Raw genomic sequence first — 20,660 nt, 5'->3', positions numbered from 1 at the left:
TAGGACATTCCTCGTGTTACTGGTCCCTTGTGGTTTTAGTATGTTTAATGTCACCGCATACATATTGCTAAAACCAATTATCTGGTAAAAAAAAAAAAACCCTACACAATTGGACAAAATAAATAAATTCAAACTGAGGTGTTTGAACCAGTTCCTTTATTTCTAATGAAGAAACAAACAAAATGGCAAATCTCTCTTCTAAAGAACATCTCTCAATAATAAGGCCTGAAGGAATTTCAAACCAGTTGCCCCGCCACTCCGGACAATAAAAAACACATTATGTAAATAATAATAAAACAACAAGTACATCCAACCAGCAGCTTGGAACCTCAACAGTGCACTATTAGAGTAACCCAAAGATGAACATGCGTGCTTGTAACATGTCACTTAAGCAGTTCTACTTTCATCTTCTCAGTGGCGTGTAACAAAAGCTGCTTGAGGTATTCAATAGTCTTGAACATGTAGATTGATAAGCCTGAAACCTTTTCTATATATATATATATATATATATATATATTTTATAGCTCAAACCATCTAAGTAACTACAATGTATTTAAACAGTTTACGTATGTATGAGGCATCCTAAACATACCGGTAAATGTGCCTCTTAAATTATATGGTACAAAAGTGAATTTACTGAAAATGCGTACATTTTAAATAGATTCTGATCTGAATCAAGGTTTACTTCCAATTTTGACATATAGGGGCAGTCCTTTATTGCACTCAGAACTTTTGAGGAGTTTAATTTTTTTAATTAAACTACCGAACTAAATTCAGTTTTTGCACAATGTACAATTTTTTTAGTTGCAGCATACACAACTATTCAGACGGTCATTTTGTCAATTAGTATTAAGAGTTAAATGAAATAAACTATGACAAGATTGGCTTTGGCGATCCTCTGGCGTGTAACCAGTTTGACACCGCAGTGCAATATAATAAACGCAAACAAAAGTAAACATTTTGCTCGTACACACACACTTACATGTGGAGAAGGAATCTCTACCAACATCCTGGGACATTTGCCTTCAAGAGAAGCTGCATTCAGCAATCCGTGCGACAATAACAGCAACGCTAACACTTGTGCAAGACAACATTTCAAAATGCTATGAACATTCAAAAATAAATACTTTTTTTTTTTGTTTAAATAAGAGGATGGAGGCAAAATTAACATTGAAGAAAAATATTCATAAACTATATTTAAAGAGGCATTGTCACTGCCCATCAGAAGTCCAGTTTGGACGATGTGTCCAAATATAAATGTCCTCTGTGTAGCTAGGGTTCAAAATGGAAGCTTTGAGGTCAGCTCCATCTTCTTTTTGATTGACACTCGTTATGGCCTTATTGCCCAACTACTGGGCCACAGAAAATAATCCAGTTTCACTCAAATGGTCAGAAAATTATCATTCCTATCTAGAAACAATACATCTTTGTTCATCTATTTATGTCAGCATTTTAATACAAATGCTTTATGACATATTTTTGTTAAGTGGTGTGCCTTGATATTTTTCTAAATATAAAATGTGCCTTGGCCTAAGTATACTTAAACACGTGCTTGTTGTGTGGGAAGGGAAGTTGTGCATCATTCGCCACAAACTGTCTTTACTGGGGGAAAAGCTGCCAAAATTCTAGTCACCCATTTAAGATCAAGAACCACGGCGTTGTGTAACAATCCATTGTACACAGTGCTGAAGCGTCCGGCTTCAAATATCAACGTTTGCTTCACAGTGGAGTCAGTCAGTCTAAACAACCACCTGTGGGTCGGAGTTGCATTCAAACGGAGGAGTAGGTAGGAGGAGTGGTAACTGTTCAGGATAAAATAAAATAAATAAAACAAAGGTCACCACTTCCGGTCAGTAGAATTGGCACAATTCCCCACCTATTCTGAAAAAAAAAAAACCAATCAATTTCCCAAAAAATGTGATTGCTTGAAATAGTGGTTGATTCCTGTACTCCGGCACATCATCAGTGAGGATCGCCTTATACAGGTCAGCTGCTCTCCACTTCTTCAGCAAAACTTCACTCGTTCTTTTCCCCTTTATCCTCCTCTGTTCTTTGCCGGTGACATCTCATTTCAGCGGCATCCATTTTGATCTCCCCTCGCGAAGCCTCCATTTTGGCCCTGCGCGCGTCCATGTAGTCGACGATGAGCTCCGAGTTCTGGTAGATGAGCATGCCGGAGAGCGTGAGCGCGATGCCGGCGCAGCTCAGCGAGGACAGCTGGCTGCCGAAGAGCAGCTGGGACAGCAGCAGGTTGCCCACCACGCTCAGGTTGCCCAGGATGTGGAGGGTGACGGCCGACGTGAGCGTGATGACGCAGCTGCTGGCCAGGTTGTACAGGACCGAGCCCAGGCAGCTGAGCAGGATGAAGACCCACAGGCGCCGGTCGTAGTGCAGGGGCGACTCCAGCAGGGCCCAGTTCTCCAGCGCCAGGGCCGCCACGGCCAGGATGCAGAAGCTGGGGATGGACATCAAGTAGAGCAGGAACACCGAGTTGATCTTCTCCTCCTGGAGGAGGATGCCTGAGGGGGAACCATAGTTCGCTTGTGAACAGAAAACTATGACAATCATGTCATTATGCTGCCTTGCACTTCTTTTTTTTGCAGCTGCCTGCGGCACATATTACAGGAACTAATCTACTCACAAACTACGCTCCTGTTCAAGAACATGAAACCTAAATAGGTTGAGCCTGTGGCAAATGTTTCAAAAGAACATGAGATGAATGTGAACATTGGTTACATTTAGCGAAGGAGCTATCAGTCCACATGACATTAATTCCACAGAGGAATGTGTCACTGTCCCACCACTTCACTGCTGGAACTTTTTTTGTGACAGCGATACAGCCCGAAAGCTGCACCACAGTTGCCAATACCAGTTGTGGACACAATTTGTTCTGCGATTACTTTTTTTTTGTAGGAAAGTTACAAACAGAGGAAAAACATAACTTATATTGCGAAAGGGAACGCAAAAGGCTAATGCTTTCTTAAATTGTTTCTTCACTTCCTTCTCAGAGTTAGCTCCCTTAAGAAGCCTCAAATTCTAAATGCAATTTTTAGACAAAAATGTTGAGTTCCTAAAAAAAGTCGAGCTATATATATATATATATATATATATAAAAAATTCTAGCTTTAAAAAAAAATTACACACACACACACACACATAATTGGCTAATTAACCCATTATGTGACACCATTTAATTTTTTTTAAAGATAAATGTTATTTTACCAAGCTGATGATAAACCATCTAAATGAATGCAACCAATATTACCCCACTCTTGATCTGTAAGTGCTCAGTGGGCCAGATTGAAGAATGAAATGAGCCATACTTTGTACATCCCTGGCTAAGTCCAATAGCTTTCTTGAATGGAATTGCAGGAGACAGATAAAATTTATTTAAAAAAAAAAAAAGATCTTACTCTGTTGAATGGATTTGACGCCCCTAAACATGGTGGCTGCGATGACAAACAGGCAGCCGGTCTGGTCGTACTCGACCTCCCCCATGATGCTGAAGGAGGCCCCCAGGCAGATGGGCATCATGGCCGTGTACTTGAGGATGTGATGTTGCTTGCCCAGGATCAGAGTGGAGATGGCCAGAGTGAAGAGCGGCGTGGTGGTATAGATCATTTGCGCGAAGGACAGCTGTACATAGTTGAGACCCATGTTCCCGAAGGCGATGCTGGCGCAAAACGTAAGACTCAGCAGGAAGACTTTACATTTAGCCCCGGGGGTCAAGTCCTGCTCCGCGGCCCCCTGGTGGTTGGTCACTCGCAGTTTGATCAAGCCGTAGTCCACCACGATGGCCGTTAACATGTGCAGAGCCGACAGCAGCAGGGGGTACCTGAAGTTGTACACGGCAAAGATCCATTTGTTGAGGCTGGAAATTGTGGTGCCAGTCACTAGCCAGACAATGACCGCAGAGAGCAGGTGGAGCGTCTCGGTGGGGGGTCTTCTCCTGCCTTCCGGTTGTGCGCTCGCCTCGTACTTGGAGAAGCCATCGGTGTGGGTCATGATGGGATCATCGTGCTCGCTGTTGAGGAAGCGTTGTTACAATACATTAAAGGGGACGGATTACGGAAATTTGACTTTAAACTTATTTGCTGCTGTGGACATTTATATTTGCCAACTGAAATCCACCAAATTACTGCCACCAATGAGTGTGGCTGGCGCGGAAGAGGCACACCCAGTTCAAGCTTCTACATCACTACAATGACAAACAAATGCCAGTAGATGGAAGTGTTGCATCACTTTAGATTTGTAATGGGCTCTTTGCACAAATCCACTACTTCCTGAACTTGATACTACTCCTTCATTTACTGTATTTCATGAGTGGACAAACTTGATTCATCCAGGTGTGTTTGGCCATTGTTGTTGCGGTTACTGAGGTCAGGCACACCTAAATGAATCACTTTGTCCAATCATAAAAGACAGAAAATGAAAGAGTGGTGCTGAATTCAAGAAGTAGTAGATTTGTGCAAAAAGCCCATTCTGTCCTTCGAAAACCATAGGGCTTTATTTTGTCCTAAATGGTCAGGATCTTCATCTGGCTTCAGTTTCACTTCCAGAAGCCAAAGAAGATGGAGGACGCTTGAGTGCCATTATAAGACTCAAAACAAAACTAAAAAGGGTCAGTCTGTTCTAAATTATAATTCGTGATCCGTGTTTAAAAAAAAGTAAGGTAGATATATCTCTTTGAGACCCCTGGCATCTTTTTAAAATAAAATTTTGAGAAAACTGAGAATGCAGTACTGTACTGGAATCTTCTCTTTTGCACCTGCCCACGTGCTTTTATTTTGATGACTTTGATGACGTGTCCAATTACGTAACAACATGTCTGGTAAGACTGTATGCGTTACATCCCAGAAAAACACACAAGAACCAGAAAAGACTGGAAACGTTGCTCTAAGGTTCCTAAATTGTTTGCCGACCGGACCAAACTCTGCCCCTGACACGCCAGAACGGAAAAGAACGCGAATGACGTAATGGGAGGAATGACACCGAATGACCGTCCATAGAAACTCCGTAGTTGAATAGCAGCTCATGTTTATTACCTACAAAACTTGCAGAAGTCTCCCAGAATCATATTTTAACAACAGCAGATTAGTAAATATTAGATTGTTTTTAACGTTAAACAGCTTTCATCTAACGATTATTCGCGCCGCTTCAAATAAACGTGGTTTGATACACCGCGTGTTAAACGCTAAAGATGTATATAAAATACAACAGTAGTTTGTTGACTATAAAACTCTGAACGCTTACCTATTTGACCTTTTCAAGGTGCCGGGCTCCCCACGTTCGTGTTGTCATGCTAACGTTAGCTCGTGGCTAGCTAACAGCCTATCAAAAAACAGTTTAGCCTTGTACTTCCGGGTTCGTGACGTCGACTGCCACACACTCTCGTTCCAGCGCGTCTCCCCCCCAAACATACAAATTTCGCCGCTCGTTATTTTGTTCTTCCACTAGCCAGCGCATTGAGTCAAGAGACGGTTGGACAACATCTGAACCTCACTGACTGCATCCGGGCGGACTAAAAAAAAACAAAAAAAACGTCGACTGCATTGCGTGTGTGTGTGTGTGTGTTTTTGTTTTCTTAAAGGGGCAGCGCGCCATTTTGCAGCCAGGGGTGCAGGTCAAAAGCTAACCCAGTCAAGGAGTCTTCCACGTCAGTATGCAGCAAAAAATTGGAAAATTAAATGATTATCAATTATCAACAGATAACGCATCTTGTTGTGTTTTTAAGTGCCAGAATTAAGACAAACCAAGAATAATCTTCCGCCAGATTTTCCTCAGAAGTCAAACAGTTTTTCTGAGAAATCGCAAGACTGCTTGTCATAGAAATAACCACTTAATAAAGGACAGACTAGGAACCAAACATCCATCATCGAGTTTGATAGAGGGATTTGTCTTCGAGTAATTAAAACATAATAACTAGCCTAATAGCTAAAATCAGCTCTACATTATGCTATGCAAAAAGCACTAAATTGTCAGTATGCCAGTCCCACAATGATCATGTTATGAATTTCCACCAATTTTTAAATCAATTTACCTGTTGAAATGCAAATTATTTCTAACTTCCAGAAAATCTCCCTTACGTGCCATCTTCTCAACTGACACAACACATTAAACTACTGTGGTAGAGAAAAAGGCAAATATCATCACCCGGTTTTCTTAATTTCTCTGCTTTGGTCAAAGGAGATGAAAGGGTTTGTGATGTCATGTCAAACCTAGGCTATACTCCTACTCATTTTCCAAACCGCTTATTCTCTGATATATTTATATACCGGGTGGATGCCCCACCCTACACAGGTACACAGCTTCCTTACCAAAACAGTAGATAACTTTACAGTGACAGCAAACAACACCACAGCAACAGCTTCGTGTTTTTATTTGAGCTACAAAAAAAAGGTAACATTTTCAAGGTCGTCGGGCACAAATGGTGAGTTCACATGTTCCAGTAAGAGTCCACACTCACAGTTAGGTGAAAGAGCTTCACACCACTTTTTAAGCAGGCGCTCAAGTCAAGCGCCCCGAAAACCATGCATAGCTACAGTACTGTACATATATTGTGTCAAAAACTTGGTATTTGGGTAACTTGCAGGTAAAGTTCACTGTTGTGCTTTATCGGAACAAATAGCCTAAAGAGTCAAAGAGAATAACCCAACATCTCGGGATAGTCAAGTAAATATGGCGATTTTGAATGACGTGATTCTACTTCTACTATAGACAGGCAAAAGTCAACCAGCGACTATATTTGTACAACAAACAGATTACCATTATTATTATTTTTTTTTACTGTTCATACTAAAGTGGAGCTGTGCTCAAAACCTTTAGTACTTGTGCTGCCTTTTTAGCCTATTTTTTCTCCTAAAGATGTTTTTTTTTTTTTAAATATATAAATTATCATTCAGAATGAAGTAGATAATTTTTGTGCAGCATAAAAACACATTTTACATATCTGCCTGAGACTTTTTTTTCCTCAAGTAACAGTGCAGTTTACTTATTGCAGATATCTCCTAACAGTAATTACAAGATAGAAACAACTATGATTTGTAACAGGTCTAACAAGGCCCACAAGTTTGTTGCTGTCAAACTATAATCAATCCATTTGTACTTAAGTGAAAATTTAGTTAAAGCAATAATTCCTTCACACAGTCAATACAATTTTGAGTCTTCCACTAAATGTAAATACAGTATATTTACAAGTCAGATTGTATACATCTCATGTGATGGAGGATGACTGTTCTCCAGGAACATTGAAGACCTCACTTTACTTGTTCATTCACTTTTAAAATGGAAAAAAAAAACGGAAATGTATTCTACTACTAACATAGCTATTATTGTTTCGAAAGCATTTACTTGTAAAGCAGCTTCCTCCCATTCAGGTAACTCCAGAATGCAAGAACGTAAGTGACGCAGAGTCCTTCAAGGCCCGGTGTCGCTTTTCAGAAGAAGCAAGTGTCAAAAAGCGTGTCGTTCCAGTTTCGAGAACTAAAATTATGTTTTGGCTTAGATCTGGCCGTAGACAGGAATCCATGATGTCTGAGTCACAGCCCGTTTCCATTTGTTCTAGAAGATTTCTGGGCACATGCTCCAGTCCTGCCTCTCTTTGGCCTCCCAGTAGCCTCCCCTGTAGATGTAGCTGATTTCTTTTGTTGTTTCATCTGTTTTCTTCTTGAACCACACGGGCTGGTGCACTTCAACTTCTTGCCCTGCACACACAGGCACAGCCTTCATGTGTTATATGAAACCACATGAGTAGACTGTGAGCTGGTTTAAAAAAAAAAATAGCTGACCAGTGACAGGACATTGAGATTTTCTTGGATCATTTGAAATTGCGAACAGTGGCAAGTTTATGAAAATTAAGTGCTGTATATTTATATTTATGTTTTTAAATGATTGTGATAAATCATTAACATAAGTGTCTTCACATACGTAAATGAATAACATTATTTCATTAATATTAATGAGCCCACAATATTATTAAAGGTAATTTGAGTAAATATGTTATTTCAGCAGTATGTATAAAACGGGCAGCCCTTTGCACTAATCAGTACCAAGAAGTAGCTCTCAGGTTTCAAAAGGTCGATGACCCCTGATCTAACTGATATTTTACTGCATTATAAGGCCTAAAACCCAGATTGGTAAGTGTCCAACCACACTATTTAGACAAAACAAAACAATGTGGTTCTACCTAGAGCAAACTTTTGATTTTTCTAAACAAACAGATTGCCCAAGTCATTAGCACATGTGTAGGTAAAATATGGACAATTTATTATTCAAATAAAAATAATGTCAGATTTTAATTGTTGCAATTTTGTTTTTAATAAGGAATGTATCACTCATAACATAATTAATTTGTGTGACATCATTAATTCACTGAGGATTATTTCGGTTTGTGCGACATGGCCACCAGGGGGCAGTGTAATACATTTATGCAGACAAACGAAGAAGAGTTTCACAACTACTTGAAGTGATTAAGTGAGCAGCAGTAACATTAGTTGTTTTGTTGCAGAGGATAAAGAGTCTATGCCTGTGAGCACTGTGAGTCAAAGCTGATTTCCTCGTTGCATTTTGTGCTTTCACAAAAGAGTATGTATATGCAAATAGATTAATTTAGCATGCATGATATGATTTACCAAATGAGATGAATTTAGATGGCTGATTTTGCCTTTCTATTAGAGCGTCTGAATTGACTTCATTGAGGCAGGGGGAGATGCGGACAAAATTGATCTGGCTAGCTGGAAAATGGAGAATCACTGAATAATTCGGGCATATCCCAAAAAGTCCATTTTGCATGAGCTAAATGTGCAATTCAATTTTAGTACAATCTAACTGTATGTCAATGGACTCACCTTCCTCCACGGCCTGCAGGGTTTGGACCTCCCTCCGCTTCCTCTCTAGCCTCTGACACTCCTCCAGACGCTGCTTCTGGGTGTTTGCTTCCTCCCACAGGCCCGCCTCCATCAGTCGCTGGTCCGGTCGCATGCGGCTGTCGGTGGGCGCTACCCCCTCCTCTGGCTCATTCAGAGTCAAAGCCAAGGCGGAGAAATAATGCATGTTCTCTGCATTGTCCCTAAGGGAGCCAAAGTGAGGATAAAGTAAGAAACGGCACATTCAGTCATTGTGGTAATGAGTTTGGAAGAGCGTACGGGAGAGGGTATTTCTTCCATAAAAGTTTCGGCTGAAGAGTTTGATAAACTGTCTTTTGTTTGCCTTCCGAGCCTCCGCTTCCTTGACTGCTATCCACTATTTTGGCACTTTCCATCTTTTCATCCCACGTTCCCGATAGGATGTAATGCGCCGTGCCATCCCTGTCTTCCACCATACCCGTCACCTGGAAAATAAATCACTGGCAGTTCCAGATCTGCATACGTTTGTGTGTCTTACTAGAGCACCACGGCGGTGGCGTCGTACTTTGCGCGGGACGTCTCTGGAGAAGTAGCTGTAGGGCGAGAACTTGAGATGGCAGGTATCCTTGGTGGTGGTGTTTACGATGTCGATGTCTCCGGACTGTCAGATACAAGAACGTGGGAGAATTGTGTTTTGTGTGAGATTTTCACATTTCAATTATTCAAAGGATACACTTAGTTTTAATAATTCTCTGAATATGCAAAAATTGAGCGAAAGCCAACCTGATCAATCCAGAGTTTCCCCACAATAATATTGTGGACCGTTGAGGTCACTTTGCTCCACACGTAGTGGATCCCGCTCGAGTGGAACTTTAGGTGAATCTTTCCTATTTAGGAAGGAAGGACGTGGAGATGTGACCATAAGCAAATGCAGCAGTGTTTTTTTTTTTTTTTTTTTAAATTTGAAAATAGTGGGGCATCAAACACTTAAACCACCAAATTGAGAACCCCCCCCCCACCCCCTTAAATTAGAATTTATTGACCGATAAATAATAATATTGATAATCATGATAGTGACCAACTGAATACAATTTTAACAGTCTGGGAAGTTGATATTATTATTATATTATCATTATTATTGTTTTATTTATATTTATTATTATTATTAGATATGCACATTACTGAATACTGCTTTGTCACAGTTACATTTGAATTCTAATTTTGATCAAATTATCAATTAAAATGATTATATTATGAATAATCTAATCAATTAAAATTGTTAAATCCAAATGATTAAATTATAAACAATACAATACTATGTGCAATAAATTATGTTTACAATATTGCACTGTATTTAGATATTATGGATTTATGAGAGTTCGGTGTTATTCATTTGGCAGTCTTCCCAAATCAACATCTCATCATCACTAAATTTCCTAAAAAAGGGGAAAAAAAAGAAGGATTTATATTATTGTTATATTTATATTTAAAAAATGTTGTTTGATAAAACACAAATGAATAAAAATATATTATCTGTAAATCATATATTTAAAAACGGAAATGCCTTTTAAACATATTTTATGATTTAATTTTTCTAATTCCTTTCCTCCTACTGTACTCCTTTTAAACGGAAATTCTCTTCCTGTCAACTTGCGTTGGTGGATCATATCTGACCATGTGGTGGAAGATATTAAAAGACACGCCACTTATGCTTCTTACCCAGTGGCATGACAGAGATGTACTTCCCACGGAACTTGCTGTCAATAGTGATGTGTTGCCATAGGGCCCATCCTCGCTGTGAGGTGACGTGGTGGGCCGCAGCTGGTGGGTGATGACTCACCTGGGAGGACACCATAAAGGGCGATTGAAGAGCAAAATTAAAATATAAAAAAATTAATAGATAGAAGGGATACAAAAATAGATGTATGGATGGGTGTTAAATGGATAGAAAAATTAATGGATGGATGATGGATAGAAAAATTGATGGATGGAAAGATGGATGGATGGATGATGAATGGATAGAAAATGGATGATGGATAAAAAAGTGGATAAATGGATGATTGATAGAAAAATTGATGGATGGATGGGTGTTAAATGGATAGAAAAAATAATGGATGGATGATGGATAGAAAAATTGATGGATGGGTGGATGGATGATGAATAGATAGAAAATGGATGAATGGATGATGGATAGAAAATGGATGATGTACAATGAATGGATAGAAAAATGGATAAATTGATGATGATAGAAAAATGGATGGATGGATAGAAAAATGGGTGGCTGGATGGATGGATGGATGTTAAATGGATAGAAAAATGAATGGATGGATGGATAATGAATGGATAGAAAAATGGATGATGGATGGTTGGATAATGAATGGATGGAAAAATGGATGGATTATAGATGAATGGATAGAAAAATGGATGATGAATGGATGGATGATGAATGGATAGAAAAATGGGTGGCTGGATGGATGGATGGATGTTAAATGGATAGAAAAATGAATGGATGGATGGATAATGAATGGATAGAAAAATGGATGATGGATGGTTGGATAATGAATGGATGGAAAAATGGATGGATTATAGATGAATGGATAGAAAAATGGATGATGAATGGATGGATGATGAATGGATAGAAAAATGGATGGATGGATGATGGATAGAAAAATGTGTGGCTGGATAGATGGATGGATGTTAAATGGATAGAAAAATGGATGGATGGATAATGAATGGATAGAAAAATGGATGGATTATAGATGAATGGATAGAAAAATGGATGATGAATGGATAGAAAAATGGATGGATGGATGATGGATAGAAAAATGTGTGGCTGGATAGATGGATGGATGTTAAATGGATAGAAAAATGAATGGATGGATGGATAATGAATGGATAGAAAAATGGACGGATGATAGATGAATGGATAGAAAAATGGATGATGGATGGATGGATAATGAAGGGATGGAAAATGGATGTTTGAAAGATGGATAGATTGAAAAATGGATGGACGGATGGATAATGAATGGATAGAAAAATGGACGGATTATAGATGAATGGATAAAAAAATGGATGGATGGAATTTAATTTTAAAAAATGTGCGATGCTAGGAGAAACAACCAGATCTAAATCTTAAGAAGATATATAATCCCTTTTTGAATTTTCAAAAATCAATTCATGATAAATTAATCTGTATAAGACTAGATTTGGCATACAATACATTTTTTGGAACTTTGACCCACCTGCTCACAGATGGAGCGGTAGCCATATTCCTGCAGGCGGTCCAGCTCATAAGTCTCCCCCAGCAGAGGGTTGAAGGGTTTGGATGTGCGATGGATGGTGGTGGAGTAGGAGGAGACGGAGAAGGCGGCCACCAAGCACATCTGCTCCAGGGACGAGTCGCAGCGAGCCGCCCGGTCCAGGAGCTCGCTGTACTCAACGTCCTCGGTCAGACGCTGCAGCATCGACAGCGGCTCGTTGAAATTGACCTGCCATCGATCAGGAAGACAACAAGGAATATAATCGAGTTGAATCGAATTACATTTAAGCTTATGAATTGTATGTGATGCATTTACAGGCATGGGAATCTTTGATAGGTCTTTCCCAATACAGTTCTTCATGATGCTCCACAGGTTGAGGGAGTAATTGGGTTTGTCTGGAATACGACTGCGTCTTGTTCTGCGTAGCTGCATGTGGTTTGAGTCCGAGGTGCCCTGAAAGAAATTGTAACAAGAGGCTGACATTTAACTTTCTTCACTGCTGTGTCGTACAGAAAAAGGAAGCATGTAAAGAGACCTACATTCTCATTAAGGGTCCAGTCACTGGGGACTCCCCCACTCATCATACTCTGACTACTCCCTGAGCGCCTAACAGTGAAGAAAGATTGAAAGGTAAACAGATTCATTTAGAAAAGATCCAAAACCTCACCTGTGCTTTGTTTCCGCATTCACTGTTATGAATGAAGGCGCGTCCTCCATGGCATCGAAGAATTCATCATTCTCGTCGCTCTCGTCCACCTCGCGAGTTAACAGGACACCTGCTGAGAAATACGAGACATCAACACAAGCTATTTCTCTCATATTGTAATTGGTGCTGTCAAAGTTAAAACGTTAACTCATTGATTAATCACAAAAAATTGTCGCATTAATCAACGCAAATTAATCACATTGTTAATTTTGACCGCTGATTATCCTTTAGCTTGACAGTGGAAAAAAGGTAGCATAGGTTGTGTTTGAGCAATAAACATAACTAAATGCATTAAAGTAAAGCATTTAATAAATGTTTGCGTATGACATTCAGAATATTTGTTCATGTCAAACTATTGGGGTCTTTTTTTTTCATTTTAAATTATGCAAGTAATGAAGGAAGATGAGAGTGTACAGTAGATCAAAAAATGTTGAAGACGTCCTCATAACATTTAATGTCGAAAGAATTAACACATAACAGGTGCTTGTCAAATTTGGTGGGCAGATTTTTTGGATAAAAAATTAAGTGAAAAGATGTGATTAATATGATTTAACACCTCTAATTGTAATGCTACAAATACTGCATATCAATAGCATCTATAAGGAATTTATACAGAAACATATGAAAAAAAATATTATTATATTATGTGTAAACTTTGACAGTGACACATTGGAGAAATAAAATGGGGTAGGAAAAAATGCCAAGGATTTTGTTGTTGTTGCCATAATAGAATAATGTGTAATTGTACATCCACTACAGTAGGTGGCAGTGGCGCTCTCATTGCATATGTGCAGAGTAGTTTCTTTCATGTTAATTAGAATACAATGTTATGCATGTGTGTGCTTAGAACAATTTTAGAAAAGAAGCACTGGCTTACAGAAAACAAATTTTAGGGTCAGAGGTTAGACTAGTCGTTTTTCTGCCTCTCCTCCAATCAGTTTTGCTCTCTCTGGTTAGATGACCCACACATTGGAAAAAGTCACTAAGCACACAATTGGACGATGCTTCATCTTTCGTCTAGGCTTATGTTTTATATAATTATATTAAGTTTGGTAGGGGCGTGTCACTGGCGCCACAGGTTCATTTTCTTTGAATATATTGGACTGAGTTAGATTTTCATTTGTTTATGCAGATGTAAGAAAGTTCCGAAAACAATCATCACACGACCAGTGCCTTCCACTTCTTGCATTCCATTAAGAGTAGACGGTGGTGGTGGTGTCTCACCTGTGTACGAGGTGGGCTTCTCCCTCCAGGCCGTCTCGAGGCTGTTGTGCTGTTTGGCTAGCTGCTCAATGGTGGTCTCCAAATAGTGACGCTGCTCTTGCTCATGCTGCAGGGTTTTCTGCCACCTCCGGTTTTGAGACTGTGCTACATCCAGGAAGTCACGACAAGCCTGAGGTGAGAAAACAACACACAAGTCAGACAATGTAACACCCCCCCCCTCCCCAGCTCCTGCTCGGAGAGATCATTGCACCTAATGAGGAGGGCTGCAAAGCTCACACTCACATTGATCATAGCATTGGAGGTGATGCGGAAGAGGGCGGCTCGCTCGTTAACCGTCTTCAGTTTATCCGTGCCGTTGGCGCACCCGCGCAGATCCTCGAATTCGCTGAGGGAACGCTGAAGGGCGGCGCCATGCTTTCCGATCAACTCGTTACAGGTGCTCAGATCATCCAGCTTGCTGGCCAACGTCTTCAGCGCGCCTTGGCTTAAGACTCGGGCGTCGTGCGGGCCGGGACTTTCTTCGTCGCCCGAGTCATCTGCTCAGAGACAACGAAAAAGCAACACATGGATTCCATTGTCTAGTTAGGTTAACTCATTCAGTGCCATTGGCGGCTATAGACGTCAAAGATCCATTTGAGCTGTCATCAAATGGATGCATTGGATATCTTTACACCATGTTCATTCATACTAAAAGTTAAGATTTGCCACCTTAACTCATTCACTGCCATTGACGGCTATATGCATCAAAAATTCATTTGAACTATTTCTATTAGTTTTAACATTTTCCCCACTTTTGTTAACAAGAGTATGAAAACCTAGGGGAAAAAAATGATTGTACATTTAGAACAGATATAAAATTTGTGATTAATTGTGAGATAACTAGTGAAGTCATGCGATTAATTATGATGAAAAAAATTCATCGGCTGATGCCCCTAATTTTTATTAAAATTGTTGTCTTTTTATATATATATATATTGTTTTTTTTTTAAATAATTAAAATTACTTTTAAAAAAAGAAGAAAAAATTATAAAAAATTAGGGGTGATTAAAATGTTTTCGTCCTTAATCGCATGACTTCACTAGTTAACTCGCGATTAATCACAAATTTGATATCTGTTGTAAATGTACAACAAAAAAAAATTCTAGGTTTCCATACTTTTGTTAACAAAAGTGGGAACAATGTTAAACTAATAGAAATAGTTCAAATGAATTTTTGACATCTATAGCCATAAATGGCATTGAATGAGTTAATGGCTGTTAAATGTTTCACGAAAAAGTTAATAAAGGTTTTATTGATTTGAATGAAGCTTCTATCTCATCTCATTTTGCTTGAGATGAGGCTAATGGGACAAGGTAGAGGCGTGTGGACGACGGATGAGCCCATCCCAGACGCTCCATCCTTTCACATCAGGGGGAAACTGTGAATGAATACGGTTGCCCTGGAAACATAAGCCTGTGCAGTCAGGAGGCTTGGCTATTTTTAGAAGTTGGGGGAGATGACGCAGTCCAATTGGTCGACACCCTTTTTTTCTCAGACATTCTCCATCAGTCACAGGGATTTTAAAGAGAGGCCTGTGGGATGGACTGAATAAGGGCAAAAAATGGGAAAGGTTTCTGACCCATATAGAACATGGGGAAAAAAACTACTTGCAGTATATTGCTTGTGATTTATATGGTAGAGTAGCTTTGGAGATATAAGTACTTTGGAGAGTTGTAGAAGCTTCTGGATGTCATTGGTGACTCACGAGTGCAAGCACGCCCACAGTTGACAGATGGAACATCACCATGGACACGTGTGGGAGGACGGAATCAAAGTTCCTAACAAGCTGAAAGTTTACTGTAGCATAACCACAGACAACGCCGCTAGCATATCTTCACTCTCTAATGAAATCGTTCCATTTTGAAATACATACATATATTTCTGCCAAAACACATATAAAGTTATTTTGAATGGGTTATGGGGAAAAAAAATATTTGTACACACAAGTACATCTCAATGAATTACTAGTATAAAAATGAGTAGGTTAATTTATAATTTCTCAGTGGTTCAACTCAACAAGTTAAACTAATGTACATACATAACAGTCACTAAATAAAATTACCTAATTTCTGAATATAACTTTTTTTATGTTTTCTAAAGTAATATTGTATTTTCTTCAGATGGTGATTTGGGGTTTTTGTTAGCTCCATCATCAAAATCATAAAAAATAAAATTATGAAATGTATTTCCTCTCTATGTGCAGGGATGAATTTGACTTTTTGAATTTATTTAACTACTGAAATTAACACCTGTACATCCTTCGAAGTGAACAGCAATGCTATATAACTATTCATTAAGATAGGCAAGCACCTTTTCAGAGTAATTTTGATTTAGGCTATTTGGAAAAGAATTTTCATATAAAATTTCAAAATTAAAAGAAAAATATATAAAAAAAAAGTTTTACATCCTTTTTTTCCAATGCACAGTAATCCAAATACTCCCGCCCCACCATGAAATCTGCAAAGCAGCAACCATATATTTATTTTGTTAGCTATATATTTTTTAGTGCTTTCAAAACTACATAATCGCAACATTTTCCGTAATTAATTGTGATTAATCCCATTTTTCTACTTCGACTTTTTTCTTCAACGCTTAATTACCTGAGAAAAATATGGGAATTAATATAAAATCATCAAATACAAAGTATATTTAGAATCAAAGACTGTTATGCTATGCAAAAGGCCTTTTATGCTCTCTTCCTCCTGACTCTTGCTTATTGCTCTGCAGTAACAGACTATGTGGAAATATAACTACTAGTAAAATTGCACAATATAGCGAAAAATCCGCAATATACAATTCCATACGTATATACTGTAATAATTCATGATAAAGGTGGACTGCAAAAAGTGCAGCGTGATCTTGCAAGGGTCGAGCGTACCATACAAACTGCCTTAAATTAGATCCATTCACAATTAATGTATTTGTGTAAAGTGGTCATATCGCTGCTTACTCTTGTTTTCTGTGTATAATAAATACGGTATTATAATACATACTTTTTTTGGTTTTATATTCTTCTTCTTCTGCTATTGTCCACTGAGCCACTTTATGCACTAAAATTCCCTATTCAGAGACAAATATAGTCCTATTCTCATCTATTCTATTCACTATTAAAGTGCTTTGCCATTCAAAGACAACAAAAGAACCTGATTAATGCTAAAATGCTAACATGGCCAGAGTAATTGGGGAGCATTGATGTACCTTATGTCGGCGTAAGCAGTACAAAAGAAACACTTTCTCTATATAGTTGCATCTAATAACCCCGTAAAATATTCACATTGAAAATTTCCCCCATAAAATAATAAACAATGAGTGATTTGATTGTTACAGCTTTAAATAAATGACTTGTGTTTGCTAACTACTGCATACAAATGCCCATGAGTGCAAACAAAACGCAGCAATTACACATGCATGGAAACACACACAGCTTCTATTTTAAATCCTTAATCTTTTCTGAGCAGTAAGCAATTAACTGGTTACTTACAAGGTGACTTTCATTGGAAGGTCTGCACTCATCGCGCCCTAAAGCCAGCTTGTGTGCCGAACAATATTTTTGAATGAAAATCTTCCTTCTCTCTCCCTCACTCATTTTTTTTTAACCTCTTCTGCTTCCAGAAGGTTGGGGGTGGAGCCTAAAGCAAGGTCACTCATTCATTCTCGCTGTCGTCATAGTGGAGCACACGAGGGAGGGGGTGACTGTTTACGTCATCGTGGCACTCATACGACAGTAGCACACGCGTATTCAATTGATTTTATGACACTAGATTACACGTCAGGGTCAAATAATCCTATCAGGAAATTAATGATGGTGTAGGTGGCGTTAAGGACGACATGATAACATATAGCCTCGTCTTGCTCCACATCACTTTAGAACGTCCTTGACTGGTTCTTCTTTAACAACACTACCCTCTTGTGTCCAGTTAACACACAAAATGTCTGCAGGCCAGGGCTTGTATTCATTCACACTGTGGCTAAAATCAGTCAGAAATCTGAGGAAGGTCATATCTAAAACTAAAATAAGATTGTATGAAAGGATTTTTATTTTATTTTTTTCACTTGAGTCACGAGGAAAGTGCTCATCTGTAAAAAATAGTTAATTAAATTAATAATAGTTCGTTAGCATCTCTGCCTCACAAAGCATCTAAATTGCCCAAAGGTGTGAATGTGAAGTTTTGGTTGTCTATAGGTCCGTTGCAATTGGCTGGCGACCAGTCCAGGGTGTACCGCGCCTCTTGGTCAAAATCAGCTATGATAGGCTCCAGCACACACATGACCCCAATATTTTAGGCTTTCGGATTTGAGAAGGAACAAAAAAAAAAGCAGAGCTGTACTGCACTAATTATTGATTAGTCCAAGCAGTTGGGTTAGCGTTAAAGGGTACCCTGTGAACTACCGTAACGACCTGTCTGAAAGGTCTCAATGTGTTCCATTCCATTTAACGGGAGTTCCACAAGTCTCCATCATAGGCCCACTACTATGCTTTACCTGTCCCTGAGATATGTGCTTTCATTCGTTTCATTCTGTGACCACTTTTTGTAATTGCTTTTTTAATTAAAAAAAATAGCATAATAATGCACCTTATAAAAACACACAGTAATGTCATTATTAAAAATATGAGATACATTATCAAGAATGTAAAACAGAAGTTTTTGCCACAATTTTGCTTCAGTTCAATTAACAGTGCAACTTGGCCATTAAATAAAGGTGATTATTTTTTCTCGTGGTAAAAGAACCGCGAATGCCAGTGTTTCCCAACCTTTGTTTACCCAAGGCACATATTTCAAATCGTATTACATTTCACCGCACACCACTTAGCAAAAATAATAATTCGCAAAAATTGGTAGCGTTTGTAATTATCTTCTGCCATCTAGTGGAAGAGCAGTTGATTGTTTTGCCTGTTACTACGTGGCTGTGGTAGATATATTAACAAAAACATTCAAATTAATAATAATAATTTGACAGAAAAGGGCACATATGTTAAGATACCAGTGAACTGTAAATTGTGAATAATGCATAAATTATCTACTTCAAGAAATCTATTTAGAGCTTTTATACACTCGTCAACTTTGCCTCTCACTTATATTGAGCTGGCATAGGGTCAAACTATTTTGCATTGGGTGGTGCAGATGGCGGCGGGATAATACTCCAGTCTAATCCATAGACATTAAACAACACTGTCAACACCCATTAAAACATAGACCATAAATTTTACCAGAATGATGAATGAGAGCGTTGGCGTTGACTTTGGCCTGCTGCAGGGTGGACAACCAGTGCTGACACTCCGCTTCAGAGGTGGCCTTGAGGTGGTAGCTTCGGCCTCCGTTGGTTATCAGCAAGTGGCAGGCGTCGCCCAGTTCAATTTGAGCCGCCGCCAGGGGAATGGTGCCTCTGCAGGTGTGTCCCATCTCTGCTTGTGTTCTGTAGGGTGGGCAGAAGAGAACAAGAGTTAAAGTGAATGAGTTTTTAATGGGCATGTAGAGACAATAAGGAATTACAAACTTTGCTATTTTGTTTTTACTTTAAACAAATTAGAGATATATATAATATTGTGTTAATATGGCAATGCATTTAAATAAATAAGGTGTTTGTTTTTTTGGAAACCCAAGTCTGCCCTCGTGAAATAGTGACCTTCACACCATCCCTGCCCGTTACATTTACGGTACCTGTAATAGGACAGCAGGCCGTTGCTGAGGACAAACCATCGCCTCTGATATCCCTTCAAGTAGTTGGTCCATTTAAACAGCCAGCCCTTGTGGGTGTCCAGACGCGGCAGCTGGATCCCCGGAAGCGTCGGGGAGGGCAAACGCCTCACCAGCTCATCCATGGGCTCCTTGAAAGGAAAACGCCGCCAGGAACCGTTGGCTTCCTCGTCCAGATGAGCCCAGCTGTGCTACAAAGCTAACCGGATGCTAACCGCGGCTAGCCTGCAGCTGGACAGCTAACTGTCAAAGGATGCTCTGGTGCCAAGCATGTCGCCCGGGGAGGGGGAGATTATCTAATGCCAGTTACGATACGACAATAACTTCCATTGATGTCCCAAAGTACCTTTCCTCTTACCATTTACACTTTGACGACTAACGTTGTACAGTAATAATGAACTCACGACGTTGCCATATAACGGTGGTAGCAGGTGTATGGCAGGACAAAAAACAAGTGGAAAAGATTAAAAATTGGCAACTGATACGCCCAGTAAAATTTGTTTAAATATACTCAAGTTTAATTTATACTACCCCCTTTAAAGTAAATCAAACTTTTACAGTACTTTACTTCTCCAGTCTAAGATGATCATAATAAAATAATAATACATGATGCGGGTTTGTTTGCGACAGCGTTGTCAGAATACGGCAGACAATAGTCAGTGCATTAACATCCCACTTGTTCAGTTTCTATTCTTGTAAAGAAAAAAAAGATTTTAAAAATATAAATGTTCCTACAATAATTTTAATACAAACATGAAATATCAAGTATTTAACACAGTCTGGGACATTTAAGAACAGCTAAAATTTTGCGTTTTCATTAAATACACAAAAATACTTACCATGAAATATTTTTCAAGTGAATCTAAATACAATAGTGCATTGACATTTAATG

General features: G+C 39.0%; 2 protein-coding genes and 1 long non-coding RNA gene across 5 annotated transcripts; 1 reads left to right on the top strand and 2 right to left on the bottom strand.

The window, feature by feature from the left end:
• Window positions 1-134: 134 nt before the first annotated feature.
• slc35e4 (solute carrier family 35 member E4) lies at window positions 135-6,105 on the bottom strand. 2 transcript variants are annotated; one of them, XM_077542998.1, is made up of 3 exons: window positions 6,041-6,105; window positions 3,414-4,024; window positions 135-2,519 (listed from the first exon to the last, which is right to left on the bottom strand). In XM_077542998.1, the coding sequence occupies exons 1-3, from the start codon at window positions 6,091-6,093 to the stop codon at window positions 2,017-2,019; spliced, it is 1,167 nt and encodes a 388-aa protein (XP_077399124.1). In that variant the 5' UTR covers window positions 6,094-6,105; the 3' UTR covers window positions 135-2,016. The 2 variants fall into 2 exon arrangements, with proteins under 2 accessions (XP_077399124.1, XP_077399125.1); XM_077542999.1 differs by lacking the exon at window positions 6,041-6,105 and adding an exon at window positions 5,254-5,527.
• Window positions 6,106-6,362: 257 nt separating this feature from the next.
• Window positions 6,363-20,392, bottom strand: osbp2a (oxysterol binding protein 2a). Of its 2 annotated transcripts, none has more exons than XM_077542662.1 (14): window positions 19,733-20,392; window positions 19,282-19,487; window positions 14,316-14,569; window positions 14,034-14,202; window positions 12,771-12,882; window positions 12,643-12,709; window positions 12,419-12,556; window positions 12,086-12,331; window positions 10,563-10,683; window positions 9,627-9,730; window positions 9,409-9,504; window positions 9,144-9,328; window positions 8,847-9,067; window positions 6,363-7,703 (listed from the first exon to the last, which is right to left on the bottom strand). In XM_077542662.1, the coding sequence occupies exons 1-14, from the start codon at window positions 19,891-19,893 to the stop codon at window positions 7,561-7,563; spliced, it is 2,223 nt and encodes a 740-aa protein (XP_077398788.1). In that variant the 5' UTR covers window positions 19,894-20,392; the 3' UTR covers window positions 6,363-7,560. The 2 variants fall into 2 exon arrangements, with proteins under 2 accessions (XP_077398788.1, XP_077398789.1); XM_077542663.1 differs by having other exon boundaries at window positions 12,771-12,879.
• On the top strand, window positions 12,325-14,959 carry LOC144034113 (uncharacterized). The gene is made up of 3 exons (XR_013288159.1): window positions 12,325-12,733; window positions 13,942-14,044; window positions 14,146-14,959. It is a non-coding gene; the product is annotated as an uncharacterized LOC144034113 (long non-coding RNA).
• Window positions 20,393-20,660: the final 268 nt, after the last annotated feature.

Source organism: Vanacampus margaritifer, chromosome 14, assembly GCF_051991255.1.
Source record: "Vanacampus margaritifer isolate UIUO_Vmar chromosome 14, RoL_Vmar_1.0, whole genome shotgun sequence".
Classification (NCBI taxonomy): domain Eukaryota; kingdom Metazoa; phylum Chordata; class Actinopteri; order Syngnathiformes; family Syngnathidae; genus Vanacampus; species Vanacampus margaritifer.
This window is presented reverse-complemented; position numbering and strand designations above follow the sequence as displayed.